The 22,181-nt window shown below is 42.6% G+C and overlaps 1 protein-coding gene across 3 annotated transcripts; it reads right to left on the bottom strand.

Moving 5' to 3' along the window:
• Window positions 1–7,334: 7,334 nt before the first annotated feature.
• Window positions 7,335–14,525, bottom strand: LOC117355259 (gastrula zinc finger protein XlCGF26.1-like). Of its 3 annotated transcripts, XM_033933557.1 has the most exons (4): window positions 14,456–14,501; window positions 13,822–13,929; window positions 12,884–13,004; window positions 7,335–9,494 (listed from the first exon to the last, which is right to left on the bottom strand). In XM_033933557.1, exons 2-4 carry the CDS (start codon window positions 13,843–13,845, stop codon window positions 8,017–8,019), a joined length of 1,623 nt encoding a protein of 540 aa, XP_033789448.1. In that variant the 5' UTR covers window positions 13,846–13,929; window positions 14,456–14,501; the 3' UTR covers window positions 7,335–8,016. The 3 variants fall into 3 exon arrangements, with proteins under 3 accessions (XP_033789448.1, XP_033789449.1, XP_033789451.1); XM_033933558.1 differs by having other exon boundaries at window positions 7,335–9,491; window positions 13,822–14,508; XM_033933560.1 differs by lacking the exon at window positions 12,884–13,004 and having other exon boundaries at window positions 13,822–14,525.
• Window positions 14,526–22,181: the final 7,656 nt, after the last annotated feature.

Raw genomic sequence — 22,181 nt, 5'->3', positions numbered from 1 at the left:
GTGCAGGGCTTTAAAAAGATGCCAAAAAAATGACGTGTCAGCAGATTAAACCTAGCCCTAAGAAAGGAGGCTCGAGAGGGTGAGTCCGTTTTAGTACACTGGTAATCGTTGTAGGAAGTTTTAAAATCAATTTATTTAAATGATAAACGTGGGCGCTAAATTTGCACTGCGCATGGGTAAAATGGATGAATTTGTGCATGTGTGGAGAACTTTAAAGAGACGCCATTAAAATGATGCGTCAGTAGAGAAAACTTAGCCCTAAAAGAGAAAAGTCACTTGAGTGGGTGAGTCCGCTCTATGGTGTTGAATTAGTTTTCAGCCACATAGAATTTAAAGTTTTGTTAGATGAATTTTGAATAGAAGACTGTGTAGATGTGAATTTATCAAATCAAATGTTTAACAAAATTTTGTTAGCCCTTAGAACGTTTCTCAGTGTAAATTGACTGGGAGAGTTTAAATTAATTAGAAATAAGGTATATTTATTGCATTATATTTTAATCACTTGCTATTTATTTGTGTTTCTAATGGAGTGTAACCTAGTAAGATAGTGGTTTGATCCTCTTTTTTAAAAAATAAATCTTTATTTATTTTTACAACTTACAAGTGTAGCATAAAATAACATTTGAAATTGAAAACATCACTTGATTTTCTATCATAATGAACGTAAAGTAATAAAATTTAATCCCCTCCCCCCCACCCCTACTATATCATATCCAAACATGTATATCATATAATATATTCTTTTCGATTAATCTAAACATTTAATAAAAGATCAGAATTCCCTCCGCCACCCCCCTCATTTCAATTGTACTAATAAAGGAAAAATGGTATCTATTCATTACAATAACTAGTCAATGGCCCCCAATCTCTTTGAATTTATTATAATTCCCCCTTTGTATTGCTATTGTTCTTTCCATTTTATAAATGTGACAACAAATTCCACCTAAAACTGTAATTGAGTTTGCTCAAATTCTTCCAATTACTTGTGATATGTTGTATGGCGACCCCTGTCATAAACATGAAATAAAGATGAAATTTGGCTCTTTGCTCTCATTGACATACCAAATAAAACCGTATCATACGATAATGCTACAGGACTTTCCAATAAACAATTTATTTGGGCCCATATTGATTTCCAAAAGGCCAAGATAAATGGACAATAGAATAATAAGTGATCTAGAGTCCCTGCTTCAAGATTACAATGCCAACATCTATTAGACTTAGAGCTATCTAACTTTTGTAATCGAACTGGGATCCAAAATGCTCTATGTAAAAGAAAAAAAACAAGTTTGTCTCATAGATGCAGACACTAGATCTCATTCTCCAAGACCAAACTCGTGGCCATTGAGATGCAGAAATTTGATGCTTAATCTCAATGCTCCAAAAATCCCTAAGACCAGATTTAAGCTTCTTATTTAAAAATTCATTTATCATTTTATACCACTGTGCGGCCTGGTGTCCCAGGAAGTCCACTTGAAAGCATAAAAATTCCAAACTATATTGATTGTTAAGATTTTTCCTTTCAGGGAACCCCGCCTGAGTAGCCTGCTTCAGTTGCAACCATCTAAAACTTTGTGATTTATTAAGACCATATTTATGTTGCAACTATAAAAAATCAAGCAGTTTACCATTTAAGATAACATCATCCAATGCTTCTAAATGACCTTAAATCCGCCAATTTCCCCAATGAATATGCATGCGATCTATTTGCATGCACTGCTTTCATTGTATGCTAATAGATCTAATGCATATTCATTGGGGAAATACTGAAAACCTGACTGGATTGTGGCCCTCGAGGAGGGACTTTGATACCCCTGCTATGGAGGAAAGGCGAGAGAGAGGAGATATGAAAGAGACATTTAAATACTTACAATTACATAATGTAAATGCGCAGGAGTCGAGTCTCTTTCATTTGAAAGGAAGCTCTGGAATGAGAGGGCATAAGATAAAGTTAAGAGGTGACAGGTTCTGGAGTAATCTAAGGAAGTACTTTTTTTACAGAAAGGGTGGTAGATGTGTGGAACAGTCTCCTGGAAGAGGTGATGGAGACAGAGACTGTATCTGAATTAAAGAGGGCAGACCACAAGATGCTACAAGAAGTCTCAAAAAAACCTAAAACATCATCACAAGACCTACAGCAGGCTCTTTCTACTGTTGATGTGAAAGTGCATGCCTCTACAATCAAAAAGTGACTGCACAAATTTAACTTGCATGGGAGGTGTGCAAGGAGGAAACCTTTGCTCTCTAAGAGAAACATCAAGGCTAGACTGAAGTTTGCCAGAGAGAACGTAGACAAACACCAGAACTTCTGGAATAGTGTTCTATGGACAGATGAGTCTAAAATGGAATTATTTGGACACCAGAAAAGAGGACATGTTTGGCGTACACCAAATATAGCATTCCAGGAAAAAAAACTCATACCAACTGTGAAGCATGGAGATGGAAGTGTCATGGTTTGGGGATGTTTTGCTGCAGTAGGACCTGGCCAGCTCACCATCATAGAATCCACCATGAAATCTACCGTGTAACAGAGGGTGCTTGAGGAACATGCGAGACCATCTGTAAGAAAATGAAAGCTGAAGCGGAACTGGACCCTGCAACACGACAATGACCCAAAACATACCAGTAAATCCATCAAGGACTAGCTAAAAACTAAGACATGGAGAGCCTTGGAGTGGCCGAGTCAAAGCCCTGATCTTAATCCCATTGAGATGATGTGGGGTGATTTGAAACGGGTTGTACATGCAAGAAACCCCTCAAACATCTCACAGCTGAAAGAATTCTGCTTTGAAGAGTGGGCCAAACTTTCTTCAGACTGATGTCAGACTGGTAGTTGGCTACAAGAAGTGTCTCACTGCAGTTATTTCAGCCAAAGGAGGTAACTCTAGCTATTAGGGTGTAGGCTGTCCTAATTTATTCCTCAGTTAGAAGACACATTTTTGTGGATATCTTTTGTTTCATGAGTTATTACATCACTTTCTTTTCCAGAGATAAATTTTAAAAAAATTTGACATTGATATGAGAACATTTCTTAAGAAAGAACTGAATATTTCACGGGGTATCCTAATTTTTTCACCTGATTGGATAAGATTAGTCTCATCTATGGATCATTTGGTGAATTTTTAGTTTAAGGAGGAATCCCTTTGGACCCCGGATGCTGGGTGGGAAACCCTCACAATCATTTATTCCTTTATCGATTTGGGCCATGAGCTGGGATCAGATTCTCTCTGGCAGGCCGCAGCAAGCACTTCACCCACACTTTTATGCATGTCGAAAACTTCAGACCCTTCCAGTAGTTATGTAGGAACTGAACTTCAACGTTATTGTTCTTCTCTCCAACAGGAAAGAGGCATTTCTTAAACATGCAGTTGCTAACAAAAATAACAACCTATGTATTGTTTATTCAAAGCTTCTATACCACTACTATTGACTGGGGAGTCAATTCAGAGCGGTTTACACAAGGTTCTGTCATGGTATTACAATACAGGCACATTTATACCATAGTCAATCAACCTACGTATTTACACATAAAATACTGGTATCGTGTACTATGTTCATACTAAATCCTACTTATTTGCACACATAATACTTGTATCGTGCTCTATGTCGTGTTCCATGTTGCTTTATTAGGTAAAGTAGTCTGGGAAGAGGAGGGTCTTTATCCCTTTCTTGAACTTTCCAGGATCCTTTTCTAGTTTTAATTCCTTTGGAAGGGAGTCCCACCACCGAGAACATTCTTGCCCTGACACTTTTGTATCTGATGTCTCTGAAGGAAGGTATTTCCAACAGATAGTCTTGGCTCTAGCATAGGTCACATGCTGGTTTATGGTAATGTAGTCTGGCTGCTAGATAGTGCAATTCTGAGATGAATGATTTTGCGCGTCAGCAACAAGATTTTGAATTTCACCCTGCTTTCAATCAGGAACCAGTGTAACTCTTTCAGTAGTGAGGTGGCACTCGTCTGCCTCAATTTTCTCAGCAGAAATCTTGCTGTTGCATTTTGTACCATTTGAATCTGCTTGATCCTGTACTTTGGAATGCTCAGCAGGATTGCGTTGCAGTAGTCAAAGATTGAACGTACCAAGGTTATGATTATGTTGGACATCGCTTGATGGGTGAGGTAGGGTTTATGTCCTCTAACCCAGTAGAGTTTGCCATAACCATTTTTACATTTACAGTCTCTTTCGATAAGTTGATAAAGTATTTGTACATCTGCTATTGTTAAGATCCTCTGTGCTGGTAGGAATCTGATCTATTGGTGGAAATCGCCCAAAAGACGGTTCTCCTGCCCAAGGCAGTAGCTTAAGAAACCTCTGATGATGTCATTCCTGGATTCCCTTGAATGCACCAATCAGAGAGCTTCCAGCTCCGCTTGGGGCTCATGCACTGTAACTCTTCCAGAAGGTGCTGGAAACTCTAATACTGAGCTTCCAACTGCCTTCTGCATGCTATTTACTGTTTAACCACGGTGCAGGTCAAATTTCATCTTTCATCCCCTTCACACTAGTGCCGCCCAATCCATGGAAAAAAATTTCAATTTGATTTGGCCTACTGAACTAATTTTCGATTCAATCCAATTTTCCCGCCCATTAGGGCATTTTTATTCAAACTTCCTGTCAAGTTTATTTTGTAACCTCTTCACCCACTCCACCACCCCCCTTTGCCTGCTCCAACCCCAAGCTGGCACTGTAATGTAAACAAAATAAACAAAAAAAGACCTTTCCTTTCTCCGTTAGGTCCTAGCTCATGCTCATTGTCTAACATCAGGAGTAATCTAAAGAAATACTTTTTTACAGAAAGGATGGAAGATGCGTGGAACAGTCTCCCAGTAGAGGTGGTGGAGACAGAGAATGTGACTGATTTCAAGAAAGCCTAGGATAGTCACGTGGAATCTCTTAGAGGAAGAGATAGTGGTTACTGCGGATGGGCAGACTGGATGGGCCATTTGGCCTTTATCTGCCATCATGTTTCTATCAGCTCTGGTAGGATATATAGTATACACTTCAAATCGGACATATAATCACAAAATAGAAAATAAAATTATTTTTTGACCTTTTGTTGTCTGGTCATTGTATTATTGAAATCATGTTGGTCCTAGGCTATGGTTTCTGTTTGTCTTTTGTTAACTCGTTCACCAGGGTCTCCTGTCCATTTGACATTTTCTTCTGTCTCTGTGCTCACCATCCATCTTCCATCTCTGTACCATCCCTTCTACTGCTATATCCAACATTTCTGTTTCTTTCCCATTGTCTACCATCTCTCTCCCTGCCTTGTGCCCTGTGTCATACCCCTCCATGCAGCATCTCTCCCTTCCTCCCCTTCATTATCATGTGCAACATTTCTTTCTCCCCAGCCCTCCACCCTAGGTCCAACCTTTCTCCATCTCTCTTCTCCATGCATGTCTTCTTCCCCTCCACCATATGCAGGATATCTCCCTCTCATCCCTTTCTACCTTTGTTCCATCTCTCCCTCTCCTCCATTCCATCTCCGTCAATTCTTCCTCTCCTCTTTCCACCCATGTGCAGCAGCTTTCTACCCTCCTATCCTCCCTGCAGCAGCTTTTCATCCCTCCATTTCCCCTGTGCAGTATCTCCCAACTGATCCCCATCACCTTCTTTGGGCCTCCCAAAGTGGTGACCAGTGAAGAGGCTTCTTGCGGCCTGCCTTTCCAGGGCTTCCTTCTGCTGATTTTATCAGTGACATGGTAGAGGGAAGGCCCTGGCGGTGAAGGCCAGGAGCAGTCTGTTCACCGCCCTGCCTCTGTCAAGCCAGTCACTGCTACCGCTACTTTAGGAGGCCCAGAAGTATCATACTCAATAGGTGAGTCTGATTTTTTTAGAAAGGGAATCAGTGAATCGATTCAAATCAGCGAATTGGGCAGCACTACTTTACACAGGCAGCCCTGAGCAGTGATGATATTCAAACCATCTTTAAAAGAAACCCATTTTTAACTCAAAGGCAGCCCTAGAATAGGGACTGCTAATATTCTGCGTCTAGGCTGGGGAGATTCATAAACTAAAACTCGTATCTCCTGGTGCATGGATTTCCCCCCAGGCTACATCAGAGAAAATCATTTGGGATGTCCTCATCCAATGCTCCAACCTCTATCAGGAAAGCAAAACCTCTTAAGAGCTATCGGAACGGGCAAATAAATGCTGAAAAGCATGCATGCAGCCCAATGGGTGGCCAGTCCAAACCACCACATGATGAGCCCAACAGTTAAACTGAAATTCAAATGGCAAAAATCTTCCAACTAAATACACGCTCTCCGACGTAATTTCACAGACGCTGAGTCCCCTGTGTTAGGATAGACTAATTTAACACATTCTTTAGATTGGCCAGACACCTAAGGTAATTTCTCCTGCCACAGACGGTTGGGGGGTGGGGGAGTTCAGGGGGTTCCAGCAGGAGGAATGACCTTTGGCATCTGCCCAGTCTAATGTGTTAAATTAGTCTATCCTAACACAGTGGACACAGCGTCTGTGAAATTATGTTAGAGAAATTATGCCGGTCAACTTGGGGGAGGATTCAGGTGTTCCCTGCTGCTGTGGCTCAGCCGATCGCGGCAGGGAGAATTCCTTGCTGTGATGAGCTCAGCAGCAACGGGATTCTCTAAATCCCAGGTGTCACACTCAAGGCCCGTGGTCCGATGCCCCCAGCATGCAGCGGCTCCTTGCGCCTCATCCAGAAGCATTCCCTTTGATGTTGTGACGTCAGAGAGGCGGCTTCGGGTTTAGGCGGATGCCCGAGAAGCCGCTGCATGTGGCTTCGTGCACACTGTGGCTGTGAGGAGGAGGGAGCCGGCCACAAGATAAAACTGGGGGGCATTGGACTTTGGGCCGCATAAAACGGCCAGGTTGGAGCCAGCCACAAGGTAAGACACCCGCCGGAGGGAGGCACAGCATGGAGGAAGGGAGGCAACAAAGGAAGGGGGAATGATTTGATTTTCAATTAGTGTTTGAATTGTGTCAATTTTGAGAATTTTCATCTGCTATTTTTTGCCCTGCACATTTGTTTCTTTTTCTCTGGGGGTTGTACTGCATGCAGAGTCTTGAATCCTAGGGTTTCTTTTTTATATATTAGTACTTTTAGGTTTTGGTCCCGTATTTGCAGAGGGGTTATTTGTGTTCTGGTAGGAATGAATGTTGAGAAGCCTACAGTGTGTTTTGTGTAGTTTAATGTTGTGGTTAACCATTATGTGTTAATAAGATTATATTGTGTGTGTGTATATATGAAAAATGAATGGAAAAAATGGTATTATAATTAGTATTATTATGGGGGCGGGGTCTGGGGCGGAGATTGGGTGGGGTCTAGCCGGCAACTTTGCTTGTGTTTTGGATTTCGGCCCCTTAATATGATTGAGTTTGACACCCCTGCTCTAAATGGTGTCTGCGACATGGTCGCCGGTTAGAGAATCGGGTTGGTTAGGCATCTCTATAGGATGCCCGAGTGCAATTTTCAAAAGCCGCTTAGGCGGCTGCTGAGACCGGGCATCCTATAAAGAATCAGGCCCTTTGTGTCTTTTTAAATGTGAAAGCCAAGCCGATCTTTTATTTAACTCATTACGTGTAAATGATTTGTAACTAGAGAATGACACAGTGACTGTTACCCGGGGTGATAATAAGACTGGTAGCCAGGAATATGGGGGACAAGGCCATTCACCACCCAGTGGAGTGATGAACGACACTGTCCCAGGAGTAAAGTATATGTCACGTGCTGCCACCCTTCCCTGTTAGCAGCCTTCCTCGCGATTACGCAGTCCAGCAGCCCTCTCCCTCCTGATCATCACAGTCCTGGTATCTCTGCCCTCATCAGAATATTGATTCCTTTTATACTTTAATAAAATAAGTTCAGTATAAAACTATTTTGAAAATAAATTCAGTATAAAACTATTTTGAGGCTTCTGCAGATGAGAACAGATAGTTTGCGGGAACCGAGCTCACAGGGATGGGGTGCAGACAGGGACCAGGTTTGTAGGGACGGAGTGGAGACAATTTATTTTCTCCAAGTCATTCTCTATTTGTACCCTGTGTGAATCATTTTGTGTCTTTTTAGAGCTGAAAGCCGAGCGAAGCTTTTATTACACTCCGTACACGTATGTGGTTTGTACCCTGTGTGGATCACTTGGTGACTTTTTAGATGTGAAAGCCGAGCGAAGCTTTTATTACACTCAGTACATATATATGGTTTATATCCTGTGTGGGTCACTTGGTGGCTTTTTAGATCTGAAAGCTGAGTGAAGCTTTTATTACATTCAGTACACGTAAAAGGTTTGTACCCTGTGTGAATCATTTTGTGTCTTTTTAGAGCTGAATCCCAAGTGAAGCTTTTATTACACTCAGTACATTTATATGGTTTGTCTCCCACGTGGATATTCTTGTGAAATTTTAGATCTGAAAATTGAATAAAGCTTTTATTACACTTAGTACATGTATATGGTTTGTGCCCTGTGTGAATCATTTTGTGTTTTTTTAAATGTGAAAGCCGAGTGAAGCTTTTATTACACTCAGTACATGTATATGGTTTGTGCCCTGTGTGGCTCACTTGGTGGCTTTTTAGATGTGAAAGCCGAGTGAAGCTTTTATTACACTGAGTACATGTAAAAGGTTTATATCCTGTGTGGATCATTTTGTGTCTTTTTAGAGCTGAAAGCCAAGTGAAACTTTTATTACACTCAGTACATGTATATGGGTTGTATTCTGTGTGGATCACTTGGTGGATTTTTAGATATGAAAGCCAATTGAAGCTTTTATTACACTCAGTACATGTATATGGTTTATATCCTGTGTGGATCATTTTGTGTCTTTTTAGAGCTGAAAGCCAAGTGAAACTTTTATTACACTCACTACATGTAAATGGTTTGTACCCTGTATGGATCACTTGGTGGCTTTTGAGAGCTGAAAGCCAAGTGAAGCTTTTATTACACTCAGTACATGTAAATGGTTTATGCCCTGTGTGGATCACTTGGTGACTTTTTAGATATGAAAGCCAAGTGAAGCTTTTATTGCACTCAGTACATGTAAATGGTTTGTACCCTGTGTGGATCATTTTGTGTCTTTTTAGATTTGAAAGCCGTGTGAAGCTTTTATTAAACTTGGTAGAGGTAGATGGTTTCACATTTTTATGATCCCTTTTGTGCAGTTGAAGTTCTTTTTTGTGTGTTTTTCCTTTCCTCTTACCATGGTAGAATTTAGAAGTAATTTTATCACTGTTTTTAATTTGGAAGGGTCCCTCCGCTAGGTGTCTCTGGTCCTCAGGGATGTATCTCAGATCCCTGTCATTTCTCTCACACTTCCTGACTCCATCCCTTGAGACGTCTGTAGGGTCTCTCTGGTTCTTTGATTCCTGCTTATAATTCTTTGTGTTAATTTTCTCAGTTCCCTGGGAATTATTCTCACAGACATTTTCTGACTGGGTTTGGATTTGTTCCATTTCTACCGGATCTTCTCCTTGATTCTTTTCTCTCTTCCATTCGTGTTGAATTTGATGATCTGCTGGATATAAACAGAAGGTATTTCTCATGAGTTAGAAAACAGCAGTGGTTTCTATAGATTCCATTATTTTAGTTAAAAGCAACAATTTTTAATTTTGTTTAACAAATATACTAAATCAAACTGCTTGCTGGAAGAATGTCCTTCTAAGATTATGAAAGATGCAAGTTTCAATTTTAAAAGGGATTTATTTAATTGGCTAACCACTATTCTTACCAGAGGTTTATTTTATGAGGAAATGGGACACATTTTAATTACACCTACCCCTAAAGACCAGAAGATCTCAATTGCCCTGAAATCCAACTACAGGCCCATAGCGAGTATCCCCTTATTTACCAAATCTATAAAAATATTAGGAGTCACATTAGACTCTCATTTATCCATGGTTGAACATATGAATTTAGTGGTGAAGAAGTGCTTTTTTGCACTATGGAAACTAAAGACCATCAAAAAATACTTTGATCCTCTGTCTTTTACATTATTTATTTAAATTTTTATCCCGTCCTCCCAGTAGCTCAGAACGGCCTGCAAGCAAACATTCACAGTGGAGTACATTTGGACAAACAAAGACTATATGGTAGTTTAAGTACAAGGACTATACGGCAATTTAAGTACAGGTTAAGAATGGACTATACAGCAATTTAAGTAGGGGATCAGAATGGAGAAGAGAGAGTAGAAGGTAGGGGGAGTTGGGGGGGGGGGCTAGATTGGAGGTGTAATTTTAGTTGAAGAGGAGGGTCTTTACCGCTTTCCAGAAGGTCATCAATGAGTTCTGTAATCTGATTTGTGGGGGGAGTTGGTTCCAGAGTTGGGGGATGAAGTAGTTGCAGGAGCGTTTGCAGGCGGTTTCCGACAGGAGGGATCTTCCTGGGGGGATGCATAGGCGTTTCTTCATTTCCGAGCGGAGGGGGCGGGTGGGGGTGTACAGGGTTAGCTTGGATTCTATATAGGCAGGGGTGGTGGTATAAATTATTTTATGTGCTATTACCAGGGCAGGCATTGGTTCTATCTATATTGGATTATTGCAATATCGTTTATTTGGATGTACCTAAAAAAATTTTGAGAAAATTGAGAATAGTACATAACAAGACTGGCTGGCTGATATTTGGGCTGAAGACAAGTGATCATGTTAGTCCCTACTATAGACTGCTGCACTGGTTGCCGGTGGAGGAGCGAGTAATGTTTAAATTCTCTTGCATTTGCTTTAAGCTGGTTTGGGGATTACATTAGTGATTTATATTCCGCCACTACCTTGCGGTTCAAGGCGGATTACAAAAGAAGTTATCTGGCCATTTCCAGAGGAATTGAAGAGTAGAGCGGGTTGCTTCAGAGAATTGGGACGAGTCTTGCGGAGTTAGTTTGTCTTCAAGGATGTCTTGAATAGGATGGTTTTTATTTCTTTTCTAAACGAATTGTAGTCCGTAGATTGGCTCCTACCTATCTTTTGTCTCATTTCGTGCTATACAGCCCTACGAGGATAACCAGAAATTGTAATTTATTTGCCTATCCAAAAATTACTGGCTGTAGATACAGGTCTTTTCTGGATAGGACTTTTATGTTTCAAGCAAGTAAGCAGCAGTCCTGGTTGGGTAATTATATCAATGGAGCCAGGCTATCTTATGGCGCATTTCGGAAAGAAATTAAGACTGTATTGTTTGATAAATTCATTTCCTAAATAGAAGTTATATTAATAACAATAATTCTACTCTGACTATTCTTAAGGAATATGTTGTACTTTGCTGATTGTCCAGCTCTCTTTGGTGTAAACCGCCTCGAAATCGTTCGATTGTGGCAGTATAGTAGAATAAAGTTATGTTATGTTATATTTGTAACTGGCGAATAATTTAACAAGATAGTTGGATCTAGGTCAACATTTTATAGCTTATAGTAAGAACAATATGGCCCATATCAGTATAATCTGTATATAATGAGGAAAGATTGCCCCAGGATTTTCCATGTGTGGCTCGAGAATTGGTCAGTTTCCTATTTGCAAAGCATTTTCTCAAGCATTTATCTCTAGACAGTGCCTGTTTGTGAGTTGTTCCTTGGAAATGGCAGTGTGTAGAGTTAAAACAGTAAATTCTCTCAAGGGTGCCAAAAGTCTGAATGCTCTGACCGTAATCTATAGGTTTTGCGTGTAGCTATAGGAATTGCCTGTAGCCCACTCGTGCCCTGTCTATTTGCACACCAGCCCTTTGTACTTACGTGCAATAGCTCTTAGGTGCCTAAATGCATTTATGAACACTCCTGCCATGTCACCTCTGTTGTGGCACGTAACTGCTGTTTTAGCATGAAAGGGACAAGCCAAAGTGGCACTTAACATTTGGGAAGAGCTCTGAAGAATGAGAATATATTATAATCTGTGTCTGTTGGGGAATTTCTTCTACAGCTATGAAGTAATGACCCCTGATCCAGAGTCCTATTAAAATATGGTCACTGATTTGTTGGGTTTTTTTAATTTATTTTTTTGAATTTCAATTATACATAGAATGAATAATCAAAGATGAAGAAACAGTACAAAAGCAAAAATAATAATGCATTGCTAGGAAAACCCTCCCAGAAATATCAAAAGAGAAAGAAACATTTCTACAGTACTTTTTTTTTTTTTAACATATGTTTATTGAAAGTGAAAAGGGTCAAAACCAGACAGAATACAAACTCAGAAAAAAATACAAAACCATCCCAATACTGTAAATATGCAACAAAAACATCAAGTCCCACAAAAGAGCCAGCCATTCAGGAGACCTAGAAGTACAGTGTGAGAAAAGTAGAGGAAAAGCAGCACTGAAAAGGCAGAAAATGTTTTATAAACAATATACAAAAAAAGAAACCAAAAAAATGATGAAGCCACCTGAATCTGGACTTTACATCTACAATGTATTCCTCACTTTGTGTTAATTGGGGACCTACTTACACTCCACTGTATGGGCCTAGCAGTCCACAACCTATTCTCTGTCCTAACATTTCCTATTATAATTTGACCCAGAACTTTTTCTCACATTCTGTGCGACATGCTAAAAATGCATGTAGAGGCACTGCCCCAGTTATAGCCCTCTATGTGCATCCCCCATCCCCACGAATTCTGTCCCTGTCTCGTTCCTGCAAACTGTCCTCATCTGCACAAGCCTTGAACACTTATGATTTTAAAGTGTTGTAGGCTTGTACGGATGAGGACAGAGCTTGCAAGGAAGGAACAGAGAAAGAACTCACAGTGATGGAGAAAGATCCTAAGAGGACGGAGACAAATCTGTCCCCATGTTATTCTTTAGCACTGCGGAACATCAAGACCCTCAAGGACTCATTTGTGTTCATCACAGGAGACAAACATAATCAAAATTATCTTTATAATGATGGCCCACTACTGCTAATAGACATGTAAATGTATCCATTACCCAGTGAGATCAGGGTCTGATAGTTCTCCTCCATCACCTCCCTGTAGAGCTCCTTCTGCTCTTCATTTAAATACTCCCACTCCTCCTGGGAGAAAGAGACAACGACGTCCTCAAATGTCACCTGCATTTGAAATAGAAACACACTCACTCAGCATCATCTGCAGCACTTCCAGAAAGAAGCCTCCCAGGCTTGATGCTCATGGGGTGGAAAAAAATTTGCTGATGAACATAATTTACATTCATGTAACACACAGTCCCAGAATTAAAAGCTCTTTCAAGCAGGGACTGTTTTCTTACTCTTTGTGACTGTGCAGCACTAAAGAAATAATTAATAGTAGTAATATTAGTAGTAGAAGAGCTGCCAGTGCTGGGGCTGAGTGAGGCTGATGTTTCTGGGTTTAAATAGTTCACAGCCACCTAACACACAATCCCAGAGTATCTCTCAAGGGCAGATGTACAGAATTGACCTTCACATAACCCACAGTCCCAGGGTAGTTGTGTTTGAGAAGAGCTGCCAGTGCTGGGGCTGAGTGAGGCTGATGTTTCTGGGTTTAAATAGTTCACAGCCACCTAACACACAATCCCAGAGTATCTCTCAAGGGCAGATGTACAGAATTGACCTTCACATAACCCACAGTCCCAGGGTAGTTGTGTTTGAGAAGAGCTGCCAGTGCTGGGGCTGAGTGAGGCTGATGTTTCTGGGTTTAAATAGTTCACAGCCACCTAACACACAATCCCAGAGTATCTCTCAAGGGCAGATGTACAGAATTGACCTTCACATAACCCACAGTCCCAGGGTAGTTGTGTTTGAGAAGAGCTGCCAGTGCTGAGGCAGAGGGAGATGCTTTGGGGTGGATAGAGAGTATTTCAATCCCAGAGGAGGGTTCTGGGCACTGAAGGGTTTCTGGGTTGGTCTCTCTCCTTTCAACAAGACCCACCTGGGCAGAAGCTCCTGCAGCCATTTCCCAGGATCAGGCTTTGCCTCTTGCAGTGATCGGGAACCGGAAGTTTCGGCTCAATTGCAGGAAGAAGAAAAGACTCATTTCCTGTTGGGCACAGAATGATAACGTCACTAGAGGGGACGTGGTTTGAAACTGGCTCTTCCCCATTCAGAGCTGATTGGTCAGACAGTTGCTGGGGTGAAGGTTCCGCCCACTAGCTCTTTGAGGGTAGAAGGGGGAATTTTCTGCTCCTCGCACTCATTGGTCAGAATGATCCTGGGGCGGGGACAGCAGTTTTAAACTTCCTACCCGGATCCCGTGCAGGGAGGGAAAGACCCATGACTGGAAATCCCGAACTCAGCTCTTGTACAAGCTCCGCCCCTTCGAGAAGGGGGCGGAGACTGAGCAGCAGGGTGGAGTCTAGGAAACGTCAAGCTCCGCCCCTTCCATTGTGATGTCATCGGTCTTTGTCCAATTAAAAGCCTCCAGTCCTGAATCTACTACACGATAACGAGCCTTGACATTTGCCATGTGAGCTGCTCCACCACACTGGGATTCGGGAGGAGCCAGGGCAGGAGAACGGCTGCAGGGCTTCTCGTCAGGAAATGAGCAGCAGGGGTCCGTTTCCTACCTGAAGAAGGCAAAGCCCTGCAATGATTCTCCTCGTCTCCGCTTCAACTCCTGTCCCCGCCCCAGGATCAGTCTGACCAATGAGTGCTAGTGGGAGGAACCAGAAACTGACTGACCAATCAGCTTTGGAAGGGGAAGAGCCAAGAAAAAACCCTTGACACTTGCCATGTGAGCTGCTCCACCACACTGGGACTCGGGAGGAGCCAGGGCAGGAGAATGGCTGCAGGGCTTCCCGTTTCCTACCTGAAGAAGGCAAAGCCCTGCAATGTCGTCTCCACTTCCCTCTTCAACTCCTGTTCCCGCCCCAGGATCAGTCTGACCAATGAGTGCCGGGAGCTGAAAATCCTCCTCCACCACCCCTCTCAGTGCTAGTGGGTGGAACCTTCCACTACTCTCCCACCCCAGCAACTGATTGACCAATCAGCTCTTGAGAGGGGTAGAGCCAAGAAGAAACTCCTCGGCTTCAAGCACCGCCCCTTTGGTGATGTCATCATCCTCCAGGAAACGAGTCTTGTGTTCTTCCTCCAATTGAGCCGAAACTTCCGGTTCCCGATCAGTGCAAGAGGCAAAGCCTGAGCCTGGGAAATGGCTGCAGGAGCTTCTGCCCAGGTGGGTCTTGTTGAAAGGAGAGAGACCAACCCAGAAACCCTTCAGTGCCCAGAACCCTCCTCTGGGATTGAAATACTCTCTATCCACCCCAAAGCATCTCCCTCTGCCTCACTCAGCCCCAGCACTGGCAGCTCTTCTCAAACACAACTACCCTGGGACTGTGGGTTATGTGAAGGTCAATTCTGTACATCTGCCCTTGAGAGATACTCTGGGATTGTGTGTTAGGTGGCTGTGAACTATTTAAACCCAGAAACATCAGCCTCACTCAGCCCCAGCACTGGCAGCTCTTCTGAAACAGAACTACTCTGGGACTGTGGGTTATGTGAAGGTCAATTCTGTACATCTGCCCTTGAGAGATACTCTGGGATTGTGTGTTAGGTGGCCGTGAACTATTTAAACCCAGAAACATCAGCCTCACTCAGCCCCAGCACTGGCAGCTCTTCTCAAACAGAACTACTCTGGGAATGTAAATTAGGTACATCCAGTACATTTCCCTCCATCCCATCGGAGGCCTCTTTCTGGAAGTGCTGGAAGAGGCTGAGTGTGTTTCTGGTTTCTATTTCAGATGCAGGTGAAGTTTGAGGACATCGCTATCTCTTTCTCCCAGGAGGAGTGGGAGTATTTAAATGAAGAGCAGAAGCAGCTCTACAGGGAGGTGATGGAGGACAACTATCAGACCCTGCTCTCACTGGGTAACGGATTAATTTGCATGTTTATTAGCAGCAGTGGAATGAGAAACAAATGACACTGGGGTGGTCTAAGGCCTAATGGTGGTCCTACTACCCACAGCAAGGGACCTTGGTACCACAAAAGTCAATGGATGAGGAGAAAAAGTGGAACCAGATCCCGGACTTTCAGGAGTATAAAATATCAAAGTTTATTAGTGTTGCAAAACAAAAACACAATGTCATAAAAATCAGACAGATGCCAACAGTTATAAAACATAAAAATTGTAATGTTCTTAGCACAGTGGGCTAAAAATCAGGCTGCATCGTGGGGTGTACTGTTTGCAAATCCACTGACAGCATTAGTTGTTCCAGAAAAAGTCTTTAAAATGTTCCCACGCCGTAGCTCGGATCTTTTTAAAGACTTTTTTCGGCATTATGCTGCCTGTTTTTTTGACCACTATGCTAAGCACCCCTGAGATAGGCAATTCATTGCCGAAACATGGACCGTATAGGGTCTGTTCACTTCATAGACATTACAATTTTTATGTTTTTTAACTGTTGGCATCTGTCTGATTTTTTATGACATTGTATTTTTTATTTGTTTTCCAACACCAATAAACTTTAATATTTTATACTCCTGAAAGTCCAGAGCCTAGATCTTCATGAATCAGAGCAGGAAGCAGGGTATTAAGACGGGAAGCAAGAATGCCAGCCAATAGTTTTATATCTTGATTCAAGAGGGAAATAGGCCTATAGGACCCCAATAGGTCTAAGGGTCTACCGGGTTTAGGCAATATAATAAAATGCACTTGGTTATGCAGGTTTCCCGGCGGGATGTGAACCCGCAAGTCTGTAAAAAAATCAAGTAAATAACCCAATGCCCCTGCTGGGAGAAGTTTATAGAACTCAGGGCCGAACCCGTCAGGACCCAGAGTTTTTCCTAGTTTTAGCTTGCAGATGGCTAACTGTAATTCGTCCCCACTAATAGGCTGATTGAGCGTTTGGCACTGCTGGACTGAGATGGTAGGAAGCTTAAGATCTCACAAAAATTCCGTGCTTGCTCCATCATCCCCCGGTTGGCCAGAATATAGAGCAGTGTAAAACTTCACAAATTGCTCAGTAATGGCCTCATGGGTCCTATGCATTAACCCCGAGGAGTCCTTGATACTAGTGATCACGTGTCTAGCCTTTGAGGAAAACACCAAATTTGCCAGCATATGCCCCGTCTTATGCCCCCAAACATGTAATTTGTACTTATAAAATAGATACACTTTGCCGCGCGTTGATTCAAGGTCATTAATTTGCGATTTTACCTGCCGCAACCTATCACGTAAAGAATGGTCCAGATTAGAGATGGGAAGAACATGCAGGCCATGTAATTCTTTGGTCAGGGCCATCAGGTCCTGCTCCTGCCTCAGTTTGAACACTGCTGAATATGCCAAAATGTGTCCTCGCATAACTGACAGCATTAGTCTGAGAAAATTTCTCCCACTTTTTCCCCAAGAAGTCTGGAAAAACAAGGTCCAGATATAAATGAGAGGACATGCTCCACACCCAACTCCCGGATGACTGAGTAAATTGTAGAACCACCCCAAGAGTGCATGATCCGACACCATAGGATCCGCAATAGTGGCCTGCAGCATTTTGGGGAACAAGGCCTCAGAGAGTAAAATGTAGTCTATTCGAGAATAAGTATTGTGGGGGTGGAAATAGAAGGAGAATTCCCTATCCTCTGCGTGGAGGGTACGCCACACAACAAGTAAGCCCAACTTCTGCATCAAGAAATGTATCCCTTGGGAAGAATAGGTCTTAGTAGGGGACTTCGCCGGCTTGCAGTCTAGTAAGGTATTTGCCACAATATTGAAGTCGTCCCCCCCTCTCCCCCAAGGATCAGTATATGGTCAGAGAACTGAGCAAGGGTCCCCACCACAGAAGAGTATGTATTTGGTGCATAAATATTCCCCACCACCACTTATTGTCCCCAGAGTTCCCCCTGTAAGAAAAAATAGCGGCCCTCAGGATCCTTGAGCTCCCAATGTATGTGGAACGGGATTCGCTTGTGAATGAGTGTGGCCACCCGTCTCTTACGAGTAATGTAGGATGCAAAGTAGATCTGCCCTATCCAGTCCCTCCAAAGCTTAAGATGTTCAGTAGCATTCAAATGCGTCTCTTGGAGAAACACAATATCCCTCCCTTTCCTTTTTCAAATAGGCTAGAAGCTTGGTTCTCTTGATGGAGGAGTGAATACCATCAGCATTCAATGATTTGACATTCAAATTAGCCAATGAAATATAACCAACATATAGAAATGGAAAGATCATACGATACATCATAAACCGAGGAGAAGGAGATGTCCCTGCCAAATCTCCCTCCTCTCATTTCCTCGCCAAACTCTCACCCCCACCAGTCTCCCCAGCCGTCCATACATCCCACACAAATCCCCACCAACAAACCTCCCCTCCTCCAACAGTGTCCCCTTCCCCCCAGACTCTGTAGTCTACCCATAGAAAGAGTGCAGTAAGAGGCAGCAGCCCCGGGCTACCCGCCCCCCACATTCCACCAGAGGTTTAGAAAACAAAAGGAGACAGCTCAAAACCCACCCAGAGCAAATAACAAGCAGTACATAATAAATCCTGAACAGCAGAATACACAAATGTAAGAAGAACATCGAGGCCCATCACAGACCCAAACAAAGAATGAAAGGAGGGTAAAACACAAACCTTACATCTAGAAAGGCAAAACAGAACATGTCCCTGTCTACCCTCCTTCGGAGGACCTCAGGAGGGCAAGAAATCTGAACAATAGAACATAAAATAATAGGACCCAGCAGCCTAAACACGACTAGAGAAACAAGTTGAGCGTTGTCCCATTTGAGTGACCGGTCAAGGGCCCCGAAAAGTTCTGTAGGGGCATCGATAACTAACAAAGGCTCCCCCATCAGCAGTGATGGGCAAATCCAGCAGATAACCTGCTGGAACACGGAGCCAACCACAGAAAGGCTGGCCACCATCCCCTACATGAGCCGATATGAAATTAAGGGAGACTGCAGGCATTCATCTATCCAGTCCCTTGAATGTCCGAAGTAAAAGAGAACCATGGCAGCCGGTCCCCAAGAGTTCCAGATCTCAAACCTCCTCTTGGTTATCCACCACCGCCGGAGGCAACTTTTTGACAAAGAGATCCATGTCCTGCGAGGAGTCTATGTAGATGACCTTGTTGTTATAAAATACTCTGGCCCGGGTAGGATACAGCAGCGCGGATATTCCTCTTAAAAAGCTCGTTACAATATGGCACCATGGCTCGACGGCAATAGGAGACTTGTGGAAAATCTTGAAAAATAAGGATTTTATTGCCCTCGAAGGTGAGCTCTTTCCCTTTGCGGTACTGGCTGAGAATTTTTCCTTTAATAATAAAGTTGAGAAATTGAGCGACTACCGGCCTCAGGCACTGTTCTCCCTCCCGGCGAAGGCCCACTCAGTGTGCTTGTTTAATGATGATCGGGAACGCTGGGGATTGGATGTCCAGTGCACCAGGCAGCCAGTCCTCGAGCCATGATCGATGATCCACATCCCTGACTGCAGCAGGAACTCCAATGAAGCTTCATCGCCCACAGTTCTCATGATCTTCGAGGTGCTCTTGCAGGGCTTTATTGGAGGATTCCAGTATTTTGATACACTCCTCAAAATTGTCCGTTCGCTCCTCCTGCTGGTCCAAACGGCCCTCTGCTCACTGCAGACGATTCGCCTGGGCGTCCAAGCTCTCACGAAACTCCTCCATGAACAATTGAATCTTCGTAAGCTTGTCCTCCATCACCACCTCGTGAATTCCTGGATTGCCGTATCTTGGAGGGTAAACATGGGAACCTCATGGGCCTCTGCCATCTTGGTTTCTGCAGGCTTTTGCTTGTCTTTAACTCCCCGCTGCAGTTTTGAAGTCATGTCGGGCCAATTTTGTCCCGAAATGAAACCACAGATGTAGCACAATCAGCTCAATCAAAGGATAGGGAGAATGTAGCCGCAGGGTCCCGATAAAGCTGTCAATAAAAAGATTAGAGGGTTAGGTGCCCCGGAGCTGCTGAGAGGCTCGTCCGTTTCACGGCTCGAGCATCATGTGACTGGCTTGTAACTTTCATTATAAAACAGCAGTTACGTACCACAGCAGAGGTGACATGGCAGGAGTGCTCATAAATGCATTTAGACACTATCTTTTAGACTAGCACCTAAGAGCTATTGCATGTAAGTATGAGGGGCAAATAGGCGGGGCACAAGTGGGCTACAGGCGATTCCTATATCTACACGCAAAACCTATAGATTACGGTCAGAGCACTCAGACTTTTGGCACCCTTGAGAGAATTGACTCCCTTAACTCTACACGCTGCCATTTCCAAGGAACAACTCACAAACCGGCACTGTCTAGAGCAGGGGTGTCCAACCTGTTGGCTTCCCTGGGCCGCATTGGCCGAAAAAAATGTTTCTGGGGCCACACAAACGTGCAACCACTGCAGCAAGACAGAAGAGGGAGCCGGCAAGATGGTAAACACTCTGGGGCAGCAGAGGAAAACACTGCATTGCCCTAGACCGGGGCCGCAGGTTGGACACCCCCGGTCTAGAGAGAAATGTTTGAAAAACTGCTTTGCAGATAGGAAACTGACCAGTCCTCAAGCCAAGGCACATACCATTTTCATGTACTGAATATAATAAAAGTATCATTCAGCTTTCCCATCTAAAAAGACACAAAATGATCCACACAGGGCACAAACCATATACATGTAGTGAGTGTAATAAAAACTTCACTCAACTTGGGTTACTTTTCAACAGAAATTACAATTATGTTATAAATTGAGGAAATGCAAGTGTATATTAGATCCCAGTCCCTTATATTTATATAAGAGAATTCCTGCCCAAGCCATTGCGTGGCTAACTGAACTTATAAATTGTGCCATAGACGTTGGGGGTTTTCTACTGATCTGGGCCATAGAGTTCTTACTATAAGCTATAAAACCTATAAAAAGCTGACCTAGATCCAACTATCTTGTTAAATTATTGGCCAATTACAAATATACCGCTGTTAACTAAAATGATGGAATCTATAGAAACTACTGCTGTTTTCTAACTCATAAGAAATACCTTCTGTTTCTCTCCAGCAGATCATCAAATCCACCACGAATGGAAGAGAGAAAAGAATCAAGGAGAAGATCCGGTAGATATGGAACAAATCCAAATACAGTCAGAAAATGTCAGTGAGAATAATTCCCAGGGAACTGAGAAGATTAACACAAAGAATTATAAGCAGGAATCAAAGAACCAGAGAGACCCTACAGACGTCTCAAGGGATGGAGTCAGGAAGTGTGAGAGAAATGACAGAGATCTGAGTTACTTCCCTGAGGACCAGAGACACCTAGCAGAAGGACCCTTCCAAATAAGCTTCACTAAGCTTTCAAGTCTAAAAAGTCACAAAATGAACCACACAGGAAACAAACCATTTACATGTACAGAGTGTAATAAATGCTTCACTCGACTTTCACATCTAAAAAGCCACCAAATGATTCACATAGGGTACAAACCATTTACATGTACTGGGTGTAATAAAAGCTTCTTTCGACTTTCAGATCTAAAAATTCATGTGTGGATCCACACAGGCCACAAACCATATACATGTACTGAGTGTAATAAAAGCTTCACTCAGCTTTCAAGTCTAAAAAGTCACAAAATGATCCACACAGGGTACAAACCATTTACATGTACTGAGTGTAATAAAAGCTTCACTCGGCTTTCAAATTTAAAAAGTCACAAAATGATCCACACAGGAGACAAACAATATACATGTACTGAGTGTAAGAAAAGCTTCACTTGGCTTTCACAGCTAAAAAGACACAAAATGATCCACACAGGAGACAAACAATATACATGTACTGAGTGTAAGAAAAGCTTCACTTGGCTTTCACATCTAAAAAGACACAAAATGATCCACACAGGAGACAAACAATATACATGTACTGAGTGTAATAAAAGCTTCTTTCAACTTTCAGATCTAAAAATTCATGAGAGGATACACACAGGGCACAGACCATATACATGTACTGAATGTAATAAAAGCTTCACTCGGCTTTCAAATTTAAAAAGTCACAAAATGATCCACACAGGAGACAAACGATATACATGTACTGAGTGTAATAAAAGCTTCACTTGGCTTTCACATCTAAAAAGCCACAAAATGATCCACACAGGAGACAAACAATATATATGTACTGAGTGTAAGAAAAGCTTCACTTGGCTTTCACATCTAAAAAGACACAAAATGATCCACACAGGAGACAAACAATATACATGTACTGAGTGTAATAAAAGCTTCACTCGGCTTTCAAATTTAAAAAGTCACCAAGTGATCCACATAGGGTACAAACCATTTACATGTACTGAGTGTAATAAAAGCTTCACTCGGCTTTCAATT

The sequence above is a fragment of the Geotrypetes seraphini genome, chromosome 2, assembly GCF_902459505.1.
Source record: "Geotrypetes seraphini chromosome 2, aGeoSer1.1, whole genome shotgun sequence".
NCBI classification, from domain to species: domain Eukaryota; kingdom Metazoa; phylum Chordata; class Amphibia; order Gymnophiona; family Dermophiidae; genus Geotrypetes; species Geotrypetes seraphini.
This window is presented reverse-complemented; position numbering and strand designations above follow the sequence as displayed.